Source organism: Myotis myotis, unplaced genomic scaffold, assembly GCF_014108235.1.
Source record: "Myotis myotis isolate mMyoMyo1 unplaced genomic scaffold, mMyoMyo1.p scaffold_m19_p_9, whole genome shotgun sequence".
Lineage (NCBI taxonomy): Eukaryota > Metazoa > Chordata > Mammalia > Chiroptera > Vespertilionidae > Myotis > Myotis myotis.
In genome coordinates, this window is record NW_023416401.1 from 10,124,407 (window position 1) to 10,139,147 (window position 14,741).

Consider the following 14,741-nt stretch of genomic DNA (forward strand, 5'->3'; position numbering starts at 1 on the left):
TGGCTCTTCCAGCTGAGTGCCTCCCCCACCGTCACACTGTCCACCCTTCCCAGGGTGCTGCCCACACAGCTGGGGACCCCCAGGCTGAGTATCTCTGGGGGGTTGGCATGGCAACCGGAGACGCTGGGCCTAGGTAACCAGGGGGTTCAGCAGGGCACCAGGCAGCCAGAGCTGAAGCAGGAGTTGGTCCATCTGGATTGTGAGAATGAACTCTGACCTCCCTCCCACTTCCTGGGTCCAGACCTGGGGGAAGTGAGCCTCGAGGGCGGGCCTCCGGACCAGGCACAGAGCCCGTCCCGGGCGGCTCCTCACTCACACTGCCCTCTGTTCTCCCTCTGCACCTTCTGCTTTAGGACTTGAAAGAACTGGTGGAAAAGCTGGAAAAGAATGAGAAGAAACTCAAGAAACAACTGAAGATTCACATGAAGAGAGTCCAGGACCTAGAAGGTAGGTGCATGTGAGTGCGGGTTTTGTGGGGCACAGATGTGCTCGCACGCCCGCCTCCCCTGCCGCTCCGTCCACATCACCTGCTCCTGGTGCCTGTGCGGGCCCAGCCACGGAACCGCATCGCTCAGACCCGCGAGCTGCGCCTGACCCCGCCTACCAGAATCTGGGCTAACGACACGGACACGGCAGGTGTTCGGTGCTTACTCTGAGCTCCGAGGGCTGGAGCGCGGGACGGACAGACAGTGGCCTGTGGCCCTGCCCTCCACGGGCTTGAAGCTGGAGGCACGACCTGGTGTGGAAGGAGCCACATAATGCAAAGTCCCCACCCCAGGGCCTCACGCCTGCCGTGCTAGTCAGCAAGGAGAGGGAGGTCTGACTCAGCTTCTGCCCACAGAGGTCAAGCAGGTTTCAGTTGCTCTTTTAGAAGCATCCAGAACGTTCTCTTCCTCTGACTCTCTACCGCAACTCTAACCGTATCACTCCCCACCCCTTGGCACATGGCACCTCGCGTGGCACCCTCCTGCTCACCTCAGCACCTGGATGCTCCCCTCCTTCCACCCTCCTCAGGAGCTGCCTCCCAGGGCGGGCTGAGCCCTCACTGTCCCGCCCCTGGGCCTAGGGGGCACAGCGCCCGTCACAGGTGTTCCGTCACCCGCTCTGCCCGCCTGCTGCCCCCGGCGAGGCTCTAAGAGGGCAGGGCAGTCTGTCCTGCTCAGCCTCGGGCCAGCTCCCTCCATTTCTGCCCTCCCCCATCTCCGTCTGTGGGTTCCTGCTTCCTACTCCTTGAGCTTTCATTCTCCTGGTCACCCGGGTGGCGGCGGCAGCTGCTGCTTTCTGATAAGTAAGGTGCTCCTCTCTGTCGCCGCTCCATCTTGAACCCGGGACTCCTCGGGTGCCCTGTCCACCCTCCCGACCCCCGTGACCAGCTGTCTCCTCCCCCTCAGCTGCCCAGACGCTAGCCCAGAACGGGAAGAGGCACCAGGAGCTGAGCAGGCAGGTCGCTGTCCAGCGGAAGGAGAAGGACTTCCAGGGCATGCTGGAGTACCACCGGGAGGACGAGGCCCTCCTCATCCGGAACCTGGTGACAGGTCAGGCCCGTGGCACCCACCATCCTCTCCCGTCACCCTCCACCTCCTCAGCCCCTGTCCTCCAATCCCCTGCACAACCCCTGCCCCCTCTCTGCTCCCCCTCGCACCCCTGGCCTCCAGCTGCTGTGTGGCTGGGGAGTTTCTGGGGGTGCGGCTGTGGCTTGTGTGGGGGCTGAGATGCCCTGGGCCTGGTCTGTCAACTGTATGGTTCCCTCTCCTCTCGTCTTGTTCCCCATCTAACTGGCACCCAGCCCAGTGCAGCAGCCGCCCGCAGAGCCAGAGGGAGCATCTTAGAGGAGAGAGTCCCGGATGAGAAAAGGACGCTGGTGGGCTGGTCCTCTGGGCCCTGAGCCATCAGCTCCATTCTCTGCGGGGCCTCGGTTCTCCCACCTGTGAAATGGGGATGAGGATACTGCCCTCCCCCCCCCAGGTCGTGAAATATAGCACAGGTGACCGTGCAATGTTAGCGCACAGAGCCCCTCTGTAATGTGAGGAATCTGAAGAGGTAGCTTTGGCGGGGGCACTTGAAGCCCAAATAAGAGGTAAGCGTTGTTTTAGAGAAATTTTAATTTATCAAGGTCCACTGTGCCGAGGGCTACAGGAGGAAGGGAGCGTGACTTCGGCTCTTTGCCTTGGTCGCAGCAGAGTATTTTGCTCTTTCCATAAAGGATACATTCCCCCTGTTGTCCAACAACTCAGTGTGACACCAGTTCATCTCAAACTTCCTTAAACAGGCTGCATGTTGTTCCAATGCTGCTAAGAATGAACCTTTGATCTCTAGTGACTGAAACTCAAGGTCACAGCCTCCGAGTAACAGATAACAGATCCTCACCATCACGGAGACGGTCGCTGCTCAGGTGGCCAAGGCCAGGTCCCCGCCCGTGAGCTGCCTGAGCGCAGCCCGTCGCCTCCACCCCACAGACCCCCATGCAGGCGAACACCACGCCAGTCCGACCGCCCCTCAGGCCCGGCCTTGGCCGGTTGCCGTGGAGGACCGAGAGGCGGGCGCGACCATGCCCTGCTCCCGATCCTCGTGTTCCGCGGGAGACCCGGCGAGCTCTGGGAAACGGGCTGAGGTCACCCGCTCTCAGGCAGAGCTCGCTGGACAGGACAGGCGGTGCCATCTCCGCACGCGGCAGGCTCGACGCGAGAAGTTGTGGGTCGGAAGTGTGGGCTTTAAAATACATTCTTCTCAATGAATGTCACTGGCCTTATCATTAAAGCCAGGCCAAGCCCCTGCCATCTCTTGAGCCTATAACTGCCCAAATGTACCCAGAGCATTAGGCCTATGTTAGCACTTTTTTCTTTTTTTATTGTTATTGTTGAAAGTATTACATACGTCCTCTTTCTCCCCCCATTGACCTCTTCTAGCCCTCCCGCCCCATAGAGTTAGCATTTAGCCCGAAGGGTGGGATGTACTGAGGGGACAGGAGCCCAGGTTCCAGCTGGAGATGCTGGCAGCACATCCCAGCCCCTCCAGGATCGCCCTGGCAGAAGACTTGAGGGTGTTGCCCCTTCCTCCCCGTGGCCTACCTGCAGCTGCAGAGGAGGGGCCTCCCTCAGTGTCATTCCAAGCCTGGAGGTACCTGGGGAGGCCCGGGCTGGGCGGAGATCGGGGTGGAAGTAATGAGAGTGGAGGGTGAGGGCCACCGTGAGCACAGCTGGGTCTGATGCCCAGGTACCATTCTCCTGCATCTTTCCTCTGCGCTGGCGCCCATGACAGCAGTGCTGTGGGACCCTCACCAGCGGGGGAGCCGCACAGCTGGGTCTGACACCCAGGCACCGTTCTCCTGCATCTTTCCTCTGCGCTGGCGCCCATGACAGCAGTGCTGTGGGACCCTCCCCAGCGGGGGAGCCGCTCCAGTCTCTGCTGTCCTCTGCCCTTGGGCCCCTTGGCGAGGACCTCGGCCACGGTGTGTGAATCCGGGCGGGAGCCGCTGCTGGCTCTTTTCCTCCCGTGTTGTGAGGACAAGGCATGGAGCCCGTTCAAATGTTATGGACGGAGTGATTAGCACTGTGTGTGTCTGGGTTTTTGTTTTGTTTTTTTAATCCTTACCTGAGAAGTGAGGATATTTTTTCCATTGATTTTTAGAGAGAGGGGAAGGGTCAGGGGAAGGGAGGAGAGAGGGAGAGAGAGAGGAGAAATATTGACTGGTTGCCCTGACTGACCGGGGATCAAACCTGCAACCCGGGTTCGTGCCCTTGACCGGAATCAAACCCATAGCCCTTCGGTGCGCAGGCCGATGCTCTTACTGCTGAGCCACACTGGCCAGGGCTGCGAGGGGTTTTAACTAGTTCCCGGAACTGCTGGTGGTCAGGGTGAGGGAAGTCTGGGTCCCTGGGTGCAGCTTCTCCCTGCTCCTCCAGTCCCGTGCGCGGTCCTTCTCAGGTGAGCTGCAGGCAGATGATTCTCACTCCCCAGGCATCGCTGTAAGTCTAACCCTCGTGTCTGTTGCTCAGAGCTGAAGCCCCAGGCGCTGGCGGGCACAGTGCCCTGTCTTCCCGCCTACATCCTCTACATGTGCATCAGGCATGCGGATTACGTCAACGACGACCTCAAGGTGCACTCCCTGCTGACCTCCACCATCAACGGCATTAAGAAAGTCCTCAAGGTACGTGCCCCACACCAGGGGGCGCTGGCGGTGGACTCACACTTCTCCCCATTGCTTCTCCCCGTCTGCATGCTGCAGCAGGGAGTCCTCCAGGCTCCACTCTGCCGGTAAATGACATGAGGGCGGCAGCAGCTCACGCGTGTCACTGGGAGACCTGGCGGTTCCCAGAGAAGGATGCTCAGGTCCTCAGGTTGGAGACGGCAGGAGCCCCAGGGCCCAGAGCGTTAGGAAGCTGTCCATCCTCAGCCATGTGGCTGCCCCGCCCTGAAGTGACGTTCAGGGGACCAACCTGAACACAGACCCTCTCTCTCCCTGACGTTCCCAAGGGGCTGGTGCCCGCTTCCCAGGGGGCGGCAGAGGGAGGTGAGGCCTGGCCACACGGGGGGCCAGCAGGTGGGAGGGGAAGTGCTTTACACCTCCCAGCAGGCCCAGGCCCAGGCCCAGGCCCAGGCGCTGCCCCGGGAGCCCATCTTCTCCAGTTCTCACCCGAGCTGCCACTTCAGGATGCAAGCCATCCTCGCAGCACCGCGCCCAGACCCATCCTGCCACCCGCTGGGCCGGGCTGCCCCGTTGCCTCCAGAGCGCGCCATAGCCGCCTTCCCGCCCAGCTTCATGCCAGCTTCGTATCAGTAGGTGCACCCCCGCCTCTGCCATGGGTTTCGTAGGCACGTTCATCCACTCCCGGCTCTAAACATATGCAGGCGACTCCCAGATGGTGTCTCCTGCCTTGACCTCTTGTACGAGGGCCTGGGCCAGTCTAGGTGAGTCCAGGACTGACCTCAGAGGTCACTTCCTAACCCCCAGGCTCCTTAGCATGCCCAGCCCGCCGTCACCTTCTGCTCAGCTTCCTATCCTACTGTCCCACAGGCACCCCTATCTCCTGCTGAATAGCCAGTGTCCCTGGCAGAGGCGATGCGGGGACTCATTAGTTTTAGTGCAGAAACTGCACCGCAGCGGCTGGTTGGTAGCCATTTTCCAGAGAGTTCCACGGGGGCCATGCGGCCTCTGGGTGAATGGGATCCCAGAATATTTAGTTCACGGCTGCTCCTGCCTCTCTCGCATTGGGTCACTGAGAGACCTGCCAGGACCGCCCACCCAGGGCCCCTGGGTGCCAGCTCGTCGGTGTCACTTGGCTTTGTTTGTTCAGCTGGGAAAGCAGCCTGTCCGGTGTGTGCGCCACTGGTCAGGGGACCAGGAGGAGGGTCTGTGTGCCATGCCCAGAGGTGGGTCTGGCCTCTGTGACCGGCAAGTGCCCACCGGTCATCAGGCTGCTGGGGGCCTGCGGGTAAGAGTGGGAACCGTGAGACCGAATGGGAACCTGACTCCTGAGGAGGGACGGCTTTTCCTTTCCTCAGAAGCACAGCGACGACTTTGAGATGACATCGTTCTGGCTGTCCAACACCTGCCGCCTGCTTCACTGTTTGAAGCAGTACAGTGGGGACGAGGTGAGTGCCGCCTGACAAGCCCCCGCGTCTACCTTGAAGCTCCTCAGGTGCCCCAAACCCTCCAGCAGTTTCCTCGGGCCGGCAGCAACATGGAGTACCTCGGATCCGGGCAGCCTGCTCTGTCCCCATGCTTCTCCCTAAGGAGGGGGTGAGGTGTGGGGAGCACCTTGGATCCGGCAGCCTGCTCTGTCCCCGTGCCTCTCCCTAAGGAGAGGGGTGAGGTGTGGGGGGCGCCCTCAGAGACCAGGCCCTGGGCAGCCTGCTCTGTCCCCGTGCCTCTCCCTAAGGAGGGGGTGAGGTGTGGGGAGTGCCCTCTGAGACCAGGCCCTGGGCAGCCTTCCTCTCCCTGGAGCTAGAAGCAGGAATGAGGCAGGCCCCCTGATCCGAGGGCCCCCGAGGGCTCCCCTCCCTGGATGACGTAAGCAGCATTAGGAAATGAGTTTGCATAACCCACCCCCGTCTGAGAGCACCTGGGACTCTCCAGGGACACCTGGAGACTGAATTTCCTAAGAGCCCTGCCTGGCAGTGCCTGCTGGGAGAAAGCCCAGTCAGTCGTCTGGTGCGTCAGACTGTCTGCTATGCCAGCTGACAAAGTGTGTCCACGTTCAAGTGCACACAGAGAACCACAGGAAAGAGGTACAACACAGCCAGTCCATTTGCACAGGCTGACCTTGAGGCCCAGCTTCGGCTTCTAGCCACATGCGGTTCCTTGGCTTGCGGCCATCTGACCTCACTGTGTCATGCCCTGCTCGGGCCCAGACTTATCTGACCGAGTCCACCCTTCCCAGCACTGGTGCCCCGTGCACTGCACTCGGCCCGGGGCGGTAACACACTGCATGTCTTCACTCCAGTCTCACCTGTGAGAACCCAGCTTGTGCCAGACACTGCCCCCTCCCTACGGGTCCCCTCGCTTTTCCTGTCCCCCTTCCTTCACGTCTCAGCCTCCACCCTTCCCAAGGGCAAGGTGTGTGTCACTCAGCATAGCACAATGTTCAAAGCTCCCCTCTAGTCCGTCTGTGCCAGGACAGGGTTGATTGACGCATTCTTCCGCCTGGGATAACAGACTATATTCTGTCCCTGTTCCCCTTTGTCATGTGACATGGCAGGGACTCACAGCACATCAGGTAAACAGAGAGCAATCAGGACTCCTGCCAAGCCGGGCAGACCCCAGCCCCTCAATAAAGCCAGCCTCTCCCGCTGCAGGGCTTCATGACGCAGAACACCGCCAAGCAGAATGAGCACTGTCTTAAGAACTTCGACCTCACCGAGTACCGCCAGGTGCTGAGCGACCTTTCCATCCAGATCTACCAGCAGCTCATTAAAATCGCCGAGGGCGTGCTGCAGCCCATGATCGGTAAGCTGGCAGCTGCTCTCCCGGCCTCACCACGGGTCTGAGGGGAGGGGGAGGTGTGGGGAGCCCTGCCTACCCTTAGGGAACTGGGTCTACTGGGCACAGCCCCCAGAACCCAGGACCGCCCAGTGAGGGCAGCTGCGAGCAGTGTGCTGAGCGCTCGAGAGGAGCTACGACATTTCCAACGCCTTCCCATCGGAGTCCATAGTGCCGGGGTGGAGAATATACATCGTTTCCCCTTATCTCTTCTTCTGTAGCACATGGTGTTATTCTTCCCCAAACAAACTAATTTCCATAGGTCATAAATATAAGTTCAAAGGCACAAATACATATGCCGTAAAGATATAGAATCCTCTTGCCCGTAGAGATGCTTCATGTATGGGAAAAGGGAAGCATTAACTGTGTTCGTGTGAAAGCAAGCAATGGTGAGCGCTCATGCAGCAACTGCGACTGAGCGCCCACTCTGTCCAGGGCAGTGCACCTGGGCATTTAACATGACACCCGAATTAAAAACAAAAAACAAAAGGCAGTTCTTTAAGGTAAAAGAATGACACTCGCTGTCCCATGCGGCTGGGGTGGAAATGGTCCCCGGGACCTACATGTCATGCTTTCCCCAGGTTCTTACAACATAAGTAGGTCCGAGGAGAATTCCAAGTAGGACAGAGTCCATGCCGTCCAGAAGTATATCCCTGGATAAGGTCACTCTGAGTTCGCCCTCCTGTCTGAGATCTGCCCGTGAGGCACAGTGTGTTCTCACCGGACACTGGGAGAACGGGAATACCTCATGACTCAGGGTAACGTGACGGCCAGCAGCACCAGTTCTGGAGTCGGACAGGCCTGGCTTCAACCCCTGGCCCTGCCACTTCCTAGCAGTGTGGCCTCCGTACACTTCGGTTTCCTCAGCAAATAGGTTGCTGGGAGATGAAGAGAAATCCTGAACCTCAAGTACCCGGCTCGCAGTCGAGTGCTGCGCAGTAGACAGGACCCTACGGTTTGCGTGTCAGTGGCTCAGGTGGAGGAGCTGTTTGACCACCGGCAGGATCCCTGGGTCCAGGGCCAGGATGACACCCCTGTTGCTCACTTCTCAAACCTGGGACCCTTCACACAGAACCCAGTGCAGAAACAGAAGCGAGTTGGTACATGCCCATCCCCTCTGTCCCATCCCCAATGGTCAACAGCTCCCTTATTCCAGAGAGACCAATGCCTTAGAAATGTCTGTGCTGATGCTGTGAGTTGTGGGCATGTGGCCACTGTACCCTCTGGCTGGTACCACTGCCACGGGCCTGGGTGCTAGAGGGCTGAATGGCCCGGGCGCCAGATCTTGGGGGACCTCGGGGGGCGTGCCGGCCTCTGTCATGTGCTCTCCTTGCAGTTTCGGCCATGTTGGAAAACGAGAGCATCCAGGGCCTGTCCGGGGTGAAGCCCACGGGCTACCGGAAGCGCTCGTCCAGCATGGCGGACGGGGACCACGCCTACTGCCTGGAAGCCGTCATCCGCCAGATGAGCTCCTTCCACACGGTCATGTGCGACCAGGGCCTGGACCCCGAGATCATCCTGCAGGTGTTCAAGCAGCTCTTCTACATGATCACGGCCGTGACGCTCAACAACCTGCTCCTGCGGAAGGACGTGTGCTCCTGGAGCACGGGCATGCAGCTCAGGTAGGAGCCGGCCCGGGGTCAGAGCCGAGACTCCTCTCTGCAAGTGAAACCCACGTCCACCGGGCAGTCCTGTCCCAGTCAGCGTGCACCTCACACCCCTCGCCTCTCATGTGCTGGTGAAATTCATCAAACACTGAGATGGTGACTTGGTAAACAAATTGGTTCAAAGCTTAAAGACATTTACATACTCTCATTGAAAGACTAAAGACAGTGTGGGTAGGTCCGAAAGAAAAATCAATGCGGCAAGTGCCAGGAAGGTTCACACAGAAGTGTAACACCGTGGTCCAAAAGTAGGTCTACAGTGGTTCGTGTGGAAAACACAGTAACTAGTAAATAGTAATACAAGAATAAACTCTGTGTTTCAGGTACTCACAACTGTAAACCTCCTTTTGCTCCACCCTGTGAGTTTGTTAATATTAAATACTAAAGGCCCTGTGCATGAAATTCGTACACTGGGGGAGAGAGGGTCCCTCAGCCCAGCCTGTGTCCTCTCGCAGTCGAGGACCCCAATTGGGCCTAAGCCAGCAGGTGGACATCCCTCTCACAGTCCTGGACTCCTCGCTCCTTACCACCCGCCAGCTCCCTGCTCTTTAGTGCTGCCGCAGAGGCGGGAGAGGCTCCTGCCACTGCCGCTGCGCTCGCCAGCCATCAGCCCGGCTTCTGGCTGAGCAGCGCTCCCCCTGTGGGAGCGCACTGACCACCAGGGGGCAGCTCCTGCATTGAGTGTCTGCCACCTGGTGGTCAGTGCCCATCATAGCAACTGGTTGTTCTGGTCATTCCACCATAATGGTCGCTTAGGCCTTTAGTATATAGATTAGTTGTTTTAATTCAGTATATTTAATGCTCTTTTCCCCATTAACTTATACAGCCCCTCTAGGTACTTCATGTTTTGTTTTAGGCACCTATCCATTCAACACAGTTAGAGTGCCAGGCGCTTTTCAAGCTTTGGCCCATGTGGGACAATTAAAGTGAGGAGACCGATAACCGTAGTGGGTAGTGCCGAGGCTGCAGAGTACACACTGCAGGTGTGCTCATCCTGAATGAGGAGGGCCGCTTAGCTCACCGCACCCCCTTTTACCTCCAAGGTACAACATAAGTCAGCTGGAGGAGTGGCTTCGAGGGAGAAACCTTCACCAGAGTGGAGCCGTTCAAACCATGGAACCCCTGATCCAAGCAGCCCAGCTCTTGCAGTTAAAGAAGAAAACGCCTGAGGACGCTGAGGCCATCTGCTCCCTGAGCACCTCCCTCAGCACCCAGCAGGTATGGCCACTGCTCTCCCCCCAGTGCCCCCACCCCACCCCCGCACACCCGTCAGCCAGCCACTCAGAGCCTGCCCAGCTGCGTGCCAAGTCTGTTCTTGCCAGTGGGTAGCTGTTTTTCAGGGTTGCACTTCCAGTCTTTCTATCCCCTAATGATACCATCCCTCGGGGAGCCAAAGAGTACTTTGGTCTGTGAAAGGAGGTGTCACTGCTTCCCACTGACTGTCTGCTTCCTCTTGCACACTTAGATGAGGTAGTAATTGCACAAACATTAATCTGAAGTACAAACTTTTTAAAAACACTCACACTGAAGTCTGGGATGTTTCTCACCTAGAAATTTAATTTATTTTTAAATTGGCAGCATCAGGCATTTGGCATTAAATAAATTGTTTTCTTACAAGTTATAATCTCATTATGCTCATGCTTTCATTTAGAATCCATTTACATGTTTTAAATAAAATCATTAAGAACCCAGAGGCATTTAAGTGTTCCTTTCCTTCCCCCCTCTCCCCAAAAAATTGTATTTATTCTAGGACAGGGTTGCAGAGCTATTACTAGTGTATGAAAAGATAAGTCCTGTCCACACACAGGGGGACCCCACCCTTTCTCAAAATGAGACCAAGAAAATGGGACTTTCTGAATTAAATCATGTACCTTCTCCCTGCTCAGCACCGAAAGAACAGCAAAATCCAAACTAAGTAAACAATTCCCTTACCTCTTCCATGAACTACTAAAAGATGAAATAGCAAGCTCTTCAGAAAACTGCTTCCCTTCTATAAATGCACTGAAATTTTTCAAACTTTTTTCCCCCCTTTTAAATATATTAAGTTTATTTCCAGAATGCAACTGCCATTGATTGGCATTGGGACATGCTACTACGACCAAACAATTGATAGGCAGCCAAAGGTTATCCTCCATTCAAATAAGGAAAAAATCTGTTCCTTTATAAGTGATTTGGAGGGTGAGGGGGAGAGAGGGGTGGCTAAACAAGACCTTTGTTTCCTAAGGTAAGATCCCCAGTACTCTTTTGAAAAAACCCTTAAATTATGAGTAGATAAGAGGCTGAGGATTTCAGGTTTCCGAAAATCCTCATGTTATAAGCCATAGAGCAGGGGGGGAGGGGCTGGAGGAGATAGGAATGTGGTGAGAAGGCTCAGACCTACCAGGCAAGGCTCGGAACCCCTTTACTAACGGTGACTCCGGCCCCGCTCTGTTGTGGGCCTGTCTACAGAGGACTGGACTCGTGTCAATGTCACGGTCCTTAACATTCAAGTTTCCTTATGTTCATTTAGCTCTCCACTAACCTTTTTTTATTCCAACAGATTGTCAAAATTCTAAACCTTTATACTCCCTTGAATGAATTTGAAGAACGAGTAACAGTGGGCTTCATACGCACGATCCAGGTGAGTTTTTAAATAATCAATTTTATAAACTCTTAGTCTAAAACTAATAAAGGAAATTGAAAGTTCAGATTTTTAACCTTCCCTTTATTAATAAAATACTGGTTACATTATATGATAAAAGGCCTTACGTTCTTTAGGTAAATATAAACATGAACCACATCACTCATGAATAACTTATTATATACACAGAAGACTGAACTTTTATAATCTCTGCCTCTCAGATTTTAGACACAGTCCAAGCATTCTTTCATTCGCCAGCAGCATGTTTCCGAGCCACAGTGCCAAATGGCATGAACAAAGTAAGCAGAAGGCTATCAGCTTATTCACGAATGGAACTAGAAATGATCTTTTAAGAGGACAATTTGAGCTCTTAAGTCTTTCCTGTAAGACTTATAATATTTGCCCTTAGGAATATGCTCGAAAGAAAACACCAGGGAAATGGTTATTTAATCGGCCTTTAAATGATGGGATTTCTCACGTAAAGACGAGCTTCCTAAAGCTGAGCCCTGGGTGATTCTGGCTGAGCGCCTAACCTGTGGTGTGACTGTAGCTGATAGCATCCGAATGATGACTCATATCAAGATTACACAGTGAACACTTCTCCGCTGTCTGTGGGAAAACACCCTTCAGCCAGTGAATTCATGGCAACACGAAACAAGGATAAAGAGAAATGGGGAAAGTGGTCAGGGCAGGGACAGGGAAGACGGATGAATGACTTTTAGCATGGTGTCTGAGTGGAGGATAGAGGCTGAAGGTCAAGGGAAGGAGGCCAAGTCAGATCAAAGGTTGTTCCCCACGTGCAGTGGGGAAAAGGCAGTGGGTTAGTAAAGATCCGGGCACAGAGAGAAGCGGGCAGAGACTCGCCAACGTGGCCACGCCAGCAGGCAGGGGCACTGATGGTGAGTCCCGTTATTAGGACAAATGTGCAGGTCACTGCTGAAAGGGGAGGAGGAGTTGGATGACAGAGAAGAAGCCACTGAAATATCTGGCCCGCTACTGATTTTTACACTTTACACAAACCAAAGTGCAAGGTTAGAAAGTCTTCACTGTTTTGAAAGGAACTGCTTATAAACTTACAAGGGCCCCGTTTACGAGAACAGAATTCAGACCAAAGGTAAAAGATTATGTGCCAAGTCAGACTTCGGGTTTGAATGAAGGACGGAGGAGAAAGGTAACTGGAGGTTGGTCGGATATTCTCTGAAAGATATATGCACTCAGATTGCGAGTCTTCCTCAGCAGTCAAGTTCAGTATTTGGCAATTCTATCAGAAACAAATTCTGTGCCCTGACCAGGTGGCTCGGTTGGTTTGAGCATTGTCCTATCCACCAAAAGGTTGCAGGTTCAATCCCCAGTCAGGGTGCGTACTGGAGGCAACTGATGTCTCTCTCTCTCTCTCTCTCTCTCTCTCTCTCTCTCTCCCCCTCTCCCTCTCCCCCTCTCTCTCTCTCATCAATAAAAGCATATCCGCTGGTGAGGATTTAAAAATGTGTTTGTTTTTCCAGCTATAGTTTTATGTTTTATTGCTCCCTAGACAGTACTCAGAGGAAATGGTGGACTAATCCACGCTATCCTTCTATGTTTGTGCATACCTTAGGTAGGATAAACACAAGTTGTCATTAAAGCAAACCATTTGCTAGGGCAGTATGGGTAGACTATGTAAACCTTTGAAAATGTTAATTTGAGGGGCTTGTTAAACTCATAAAGGATTCACAAAAGGGTTCCTGTGAAATGACTACAGGTACTTTGTGAATTTTAAATAATTAAATGTATACACACCTTTTGCTGCTGAGTTGTAATAACTTACATACGTTAACTTTGTCCCATTTTTATACTGTCCTCTCACACCTTCACAATTTCTTCAAGCCCTTTCATAGCAGAGCCTACTGATACATCTGACTAAAGGGGGGAAATATTTGTAGGTGTCGTAAGTATTTTACATGGTCTTGTCCTTTCCCTCAGGCACAACTACAAGATCGGAATGACCCTCAGCAACTGCTGCTGGACTACAAGCACATGTTTCCCGTTTTGTTCCCCTTTAATCCGTCCGCTCTGACTATGGACTCCATCCACATCCCAGCGTGTCTCAATCTTGAGTTCCTCACTGAAGTCTGAACAACGCGCATTGCCAGCCTGGCTGGATTGGCAGCGAGAACAAGACGTCTACGGTCAAGTGGCTTTAAGGGTCTGTCCAGGCTTTAAAAGTGGATCAGATCAGACACGGAGAGGATGCGCCGAGTGCTGAGCCATAAGAAGGAGAACACAGCTGTCATTATTTTTTGTACCTACTGCTCAGAATAAAAACACTTGAAGTATGGGAGAGTTTTTGAAGTACGATTTCAGAATAAAGTTCACATTAGCATTTATACCACCAAGCAAAGCAGTCCCCGTGGCCATAAAAAAGGTGCCAAGTTACAAAATGGAAACTGCCTTCTTTTGATCTCTGCATATAACTGGAGAATGTCCAAAATAAAATATTAAAACTACGTGAGTCACATAAATTGCCTTCAGAGGCGCCTGACACTGTCATATAGCGTGACGTCTCCCCAGGGTGACAAACTATAGGTATGGATGAGCTTGTGGGGAAATGTTTTGAGAACAGGAATACAGGCCTGGGCCTTCTGAGAAGTTTCCCAAAGGTATTTTTTAATGCCTGGTGATGCAGAGACAATGGTGTAACTGACCTCCAGACCAGACATTTTGAGTATTGGTTTCTGAAGCAAAATTAGATGAGGCAGTTCCTCACGTGCTCAGCCGCTTTTGTGCAGCCCTGAGTCTATTGGAATTATGCTAAAAAGGCTGCTGTCCCAAACTAAGGATGAGAGCAAGGAGGAAAAACGTTCCCAATGCTAGTCCATGTACTTACTGAGTCAACAAAAACCTATATAAGCGAAAAGTTAGAAAAGAGTAGCAACTCTTTTATTTACAGATTAAGAACCAAACAAGTCAGTATGAAAGCCTTTAATCCCTTTCTGCCACGAAACCTCCAATGAGAACATCACAGAATGCACTGGTGATTCCAGATAACCCAAATAATACAGGAAAGCAAACCATCTCGAGGATCAAGTTGTTTGAAAAACCTTTGTAAAAATCAGTTCAAGAATTAAGTTATACAAGAGATCTTGGGGGTATTTTTTTTTTTTTTGTAAGTATTCTTTTAAAAGGGAGAATAACTTAAGCCAACTTTCTCTTTTCGTGTTATTTTCAAATTTGCCACATAAAAATCATAAATATCTCTGCTCTGAAATAAAGATTAAAAGAGTATTTGATGATATTACAACAGATTTTATATGTTTGCTGCTTTCACAAATTTGTCGTCATCTCTTCAAAATCAGGCATTCAGTTAGAAAACCCTACATATATTCTTCACACCCGTGTTTTTACTATTTGTTCCATACTTCTGGTAGGGAACAGTATGCTGTTTTCATGATAAGAACAGATGTTGTTTACAAATCATAGAGCCTCCATATTGAGTCAAGAT

General features: G+C 53.2%; 1 protein-coding gene across 1 annotated transcript in view; it reads left to right on the plus strand.

Moving 5' to 3' along the window:
• Window positions 1-14,537, plus strand: part of MYO5B (myosin VB) — a 197,725-nt gene extending 183,188 nt beyond the window's left edge. The window contains exons 31-39 of the mRNA XM_036323412.1: window positions 354-447; window positions 1,392-1,535; window positions 3,996-4,147; window positions 5,503-5,592; window positions 6,796-6,946; window positions 8,316-8,601; window positions 9,687-9,861; window positions 11,183-11,263; window positions 13,223-14,537. Of these exons, the coding sequence (XP_036179305.1) occupies window positions 354-447; window positions 1,392-1,535; window positions 3,996-4,147; window positions 5,503-5,592; window positions 6,796-6,946; window positions 8,316-8,601; window positions 9,687-9,861; window positions 11,183-11,263; window positions 13,223-13,375 (1,326 nt within the window). The 3' untranslated portion in view covers window positions 13,376-14,537. The remainder of the gene's footprint in view (window positions 1-353; window positions 448-1,391; window positions 1,536-3,995; window positions 4,148-5,502; window positions 5,593-6,795; window positions 6,947-8,315; window positions 8,602-9,686; window positions 9,862-11,182; window positions 11,264-13,222) is intronic.
• Window positions 14,538-14,741: the final 204 nt, after the last annotated feature.